At 33.0% G+C, this 4,339-nt stretch overlaps 1 protein-coding gene across 1 annotated transcript; it reads right to left on the bottom strand.

Annotated features, from left to right (window-relative positions):
- Nucleotides 1-2,290: 2,290 nt before the first annotated feature.
- LOC128133405 (B3 domain-containing protein At2g31720-like) lies at nucleotides 2,291-2,926 on the bottom strand. The gene has a single exon (XM_052770821.1). The coding sequence runs from the start codon at nucleotides 2,924-2,926 to the stop codon at nucleotides 2,291-2,293; it is 636 nt and encodes a 211-aa protein (XP_052626781.1).
- Between the last annotated feature and the right edge of the window lie 1,413 nt (nucleotides 2,927-4,339).

Below are 4,339 nucleotides of genomic sequence, written 5' to 3'. Positions count from 1 at the left end.
CGAATGCGTGATCGTACAACTCCTCGTATTTCATGATTTTATGTTTGATTATGGGATACTATGACATTATATTATTTTGGAAACATGTTTGTAATAATCGTTGGTTTTAAAAAGTTTAAATTTGACGTGATTTTTATGGATGTTACAGTACAAACAATTGTCAAACTCAATAATGTTTGCATGTCAAAATGATAACATAAGATATAATAATAACCAACTTTTGTGATAATAAATTGAACATTGGTCACAATTTCAAACACTATTGTGTCTGTAAATCAGTTATGGTTATTTTTAATTGATTTTATATGTCAAAATGATATAAAATAGTCATAGTTATGACTTTTTATATGTATGAATAATAGCATCGGTCATGGTAAGTAATACAAACATGGCTGCAAGCTAATATTAAACCTACAATTTTAATAAAATGTATGTCATTCTAATATTTATGATCATGTTTCATTTAATTGTGTGTCATTATACGATATGTAATATTTACAATAAACGATTGTTTTTGTGACTAATTATTAGAAAATCCTAACTTATGAAATTAATTATATGTAATAATTTAGCAAACATGGTCATGTTCACCATAATTGTATGTGTGCAAAAGATCCCCACTAGTCTTAATAAACTTTGAATTGTATGTTAATGTATTAGCAAAACACCATATTGAAACATGTATGTTGCCAGTTGGTGATATATAGTCACTACGATGACTGAAAAAATATGTCGACTGAAGGTTTAATGTCATAATAATTTATAAAATGATTGATTATAGCAACAAAATTCCCTATACAATAGTCACATATTTATGATACAACCACATTTTTTTTCATATCATACAGACACTAAATTTTAAAATGACCATAAGACACATACAGTGACAACACCTTCCGTCACACTTTCAGTGAAAAACAAAACATTACTATATGCATAGTCACATTTTTATGGTGTGTGTTGATCATTTTTGGTACTAGTACATAATGATAAAATATTTCTATTAATAAAAACAAAGTAATAAAAGAGTTTAACCATTGTAAAAGCAATTTAGTTAGACGTCAATATTAATAAAATAATAAGGCGGCTATATCTTATTCTGAAATACGGTATGTTTAAAAAAACGATTAATTAAACGATAAAGTTTTATATAATATTTTAGTTTGATAAGGATAAAATATTTAAATTAATAAAAAAAATATAAAAATGTTTAACCATTAAAAAACAATTTATGTAAAGTTCAATATTAATAAAATAATAAAGCGACGGTATCTATCTAAGGTTTAGCATTGAATATGCTTTTAGAATTCATTTCTTTTATTATAAAGTATATAGGTTTAGCATTGAATATGCTTTTAGAATTCTTTTCTTTTATTTTAAAGTCATTAGTTTATACTTTATACATAAACACAAGTTTGACTAATATACATACACATACACAAGGGGTATATACCCTTTAACATACTTTAGCTGCATAACTAACTTTCAGGAGAGTAACTCACATAACTGCTAACCAATCTTAGCCGTTGTAACTTCCTTATACTTCAACAGCCATTGTTTTTGTCATCCTACAATTGTGTCAATGGGTGTTACAAGACCTTCGATTCAAAGGGGCTGACTTTTATAAGAAACTAATTGACTAAAGCTTTATGGGAGGTGGAAAAGTGTCTTGCGGCTGCGATCATGGTTGCCTCTGGGCCACAATTAGGCTTAACTACAGCTCCCGTGTCCTTTGTAGTTTTTCCTTCATCTGATTTGAAAGAAAAGCAGTTGAACATCCACGAGAACCAATTTAGATTCTTCTTCTCATTGCTACCCATCTCAATTCTCGCAAGAAGTGGATAATGTTTTTCTTTGATTTCTTGGTTAACTTAATAAGTATGTATGTGATTAAAACAAGCAGCTGTGTATTTGTTTATATACATACATATGATGTCTTGGTCATCAAGTTTGATTGATCAAAGGAAAAATCCCAGAAAACTCTATTTTCTTGAAGCGAATCTTGACCATTGACCAGTCTTCAGTTTTTTTCCTCTTGTGCAAGCAAACAACAGTGGACGCTATGCTCAGTTTCATCATCAAATTATTATTCATTTTGAAATAATTATCATTATTCTAATAAACAAAAATCCGTGTGATCAAACTTCGTTAGGAAATTATTTATCGTTAAATATCTTGAAACCAACAGAAATTGTCAAAGCTTTAATAACACGTGATCAGATATATACCAGAAGGCTACAATGTTTGAATATAATTAACCCAAATAAGAATAAAGAATCAAATTAGAGGACTAAATGATGGGTGCTGCAGCGGCGTCGTTTTGTCCGTCAACATCTCTGTCCAAACATGCAATTGCAAAGCACAGCTTCTCTTCTCTGCGAAACGACCAAACCTGAATCTTTTTGTTTATCTCCAAATCCTTTTCATTCGCCTTCACAAAGCGGTTCCACTCGGTTTTAAGGACGTAGTTGCTGGTGCTGTTCATATGCCACATCTTCAACATCATCGGCTTCTTATGCATCTCTAATCTTGGCCCCCACAATTTCCCCTCAAACTCCTTTCCATTCTCCAAATCTTCTTTCTCATTTTTCCTCAAGAACTCATCCGGTTTGATCACTTGTTTCGTCGGCATACTCAACCTGTTCTGGTTTTCCTCCAGATCACTTTTGTACAACGTTTTCTGGATCACCACCTTCACTTCTGTCCCCTTCAGCTTATTCGTAATGAACTTTTCCAACTCCTGGGTTATATGGTTCTTCACAATCTCCACCTTCTTGTTCTTCTCTACTCTTGGAGTACATTTGAACCTTTTTCTTTCTTCAACTGGTTTCTTGCATGGTAAGACATCAATTAACTTCATCTTTTCCTCAACCAATTTAACGATCTTATGTGGATAGTATATATCTTCAGACTCCTCTTGTCCCATAGCAGCATGCAAATGAACACGCTTGCAGTAGCGCCTAGTGTTATTACAGAAGTACACAATCAACAAAGTAATGAAATAAAACAAACTAAATTCAGATATATTCAATATACAAGAATCAAATTTACAGAAAACATACTTGTTTGATGATTACACAGAAATATAACCACGAAATTGTAGAGATTGAGGCCTGCTTGAGCAGTGTCCTAAGACAAAAATTTCCCTGGGATGGGTCTGTCTTGAGGATACAACAATCCAATTCAAGAACAGATCTTGAATCTGTCGAAATTCACCATGATCCCTTTGGAAAGATAGACGATTTTTTTGAGAGCAAGTTTGTGTGTTTATTAGCCCTCAAATTCTGTCCAGATCCTTTCATTTATAGGCTGCTAATGGTGGTTGTAAACCACCAACCGAAATTAACTGCCAAAAACTGTCTGCAGTTAATCCTTTATTTAACAGAATTTATTTTTCACTGAATTAATAAAAAGATTAATTAAGGACTAATTAATTTCAGATTATATATTAAAAAATATTATTTAGTCAAGAAGAGCCCCAAGGCCCAAGGCCCTATCTTTGACCATTAATATTTAATAATCCAAGCCTACTATTAGCCCAATTAGACTAGTCCAACACCACAACCCAAACCCAATTTGCTTAACCCATTACTTGGTCAATTTGAATAAATGAGTGGGACAAGCCTTATAAGGTGGGAAAATGTTTCCTCTTCCACCAATGTGGGATAAGTCCCATATTGTAATTTTATAGAGCAAAGTTCCAACAATACCCCACATTTTCTATTCAAACTCTACGAATACCCCACATTTGAATAGAAAATAAGTGAACTTTGATATTCAAATAAGGGAAGTAAGATATGACATGCATCTGAATAGGTGTTGGAAAACTTGAACCTTTCATAGTGAGTACTACTTGGATCTACTTTGTGGGTAGTGAACTAGAGTCTTGAACTAACCACTTCTTATAGTAGAATCGAAAACAAGAAGTATCACACATATCCTATCTAAGCATGGTTCATTTCTTACCGTTGTGTTCTTTTCGGTCGTGAACAATCCTTTCTTCATAAGACTTTTAGAGAGCTTAGCCATGCCAACTCCCAAAGATGCGACCTCACATCCATCTCACATAGGTAATGCTAATCTGGAACAATCCGTACTATTCCACTATAGAAGCTATCAGCATTATTAAGAATAAAGAATTCATCCCTATATCATCAACGGAAAAACACAAAATAGATATCATAGGAGTGAGCATACCTTGGTGTTGGTGGTTCTTTGAGTCTTCCCCAACTAGTTGTCCTATTGAACCTAGACCATGGGATCTCCAATGTTGCTAGGTTAGGTTTCCGCCAGGCGGTGACTCATTGTGTTGGCTTTAAGCCCATTCCCCTCGATGTGA

This window comes from Lactuca sativa, chromosome 4 (assembly GCF_002870075.4).
Source record: "Lactuca sativa cultivar Salinas chromosome 4, Lsat_Salinas_v11, whole genome shotgun sequence".
Taxonomy (NCBI): Eukaryota; Viridiplantae; Streptophyta; class Magnoliopsida; order Asterales; family Asteraceae; genus Lactuca; species Lactuca sativa.
Note: the sequence above shows the minus strand (reverse complement) of the source record. Positions and strands in the feature narration are given on the sequence as shown.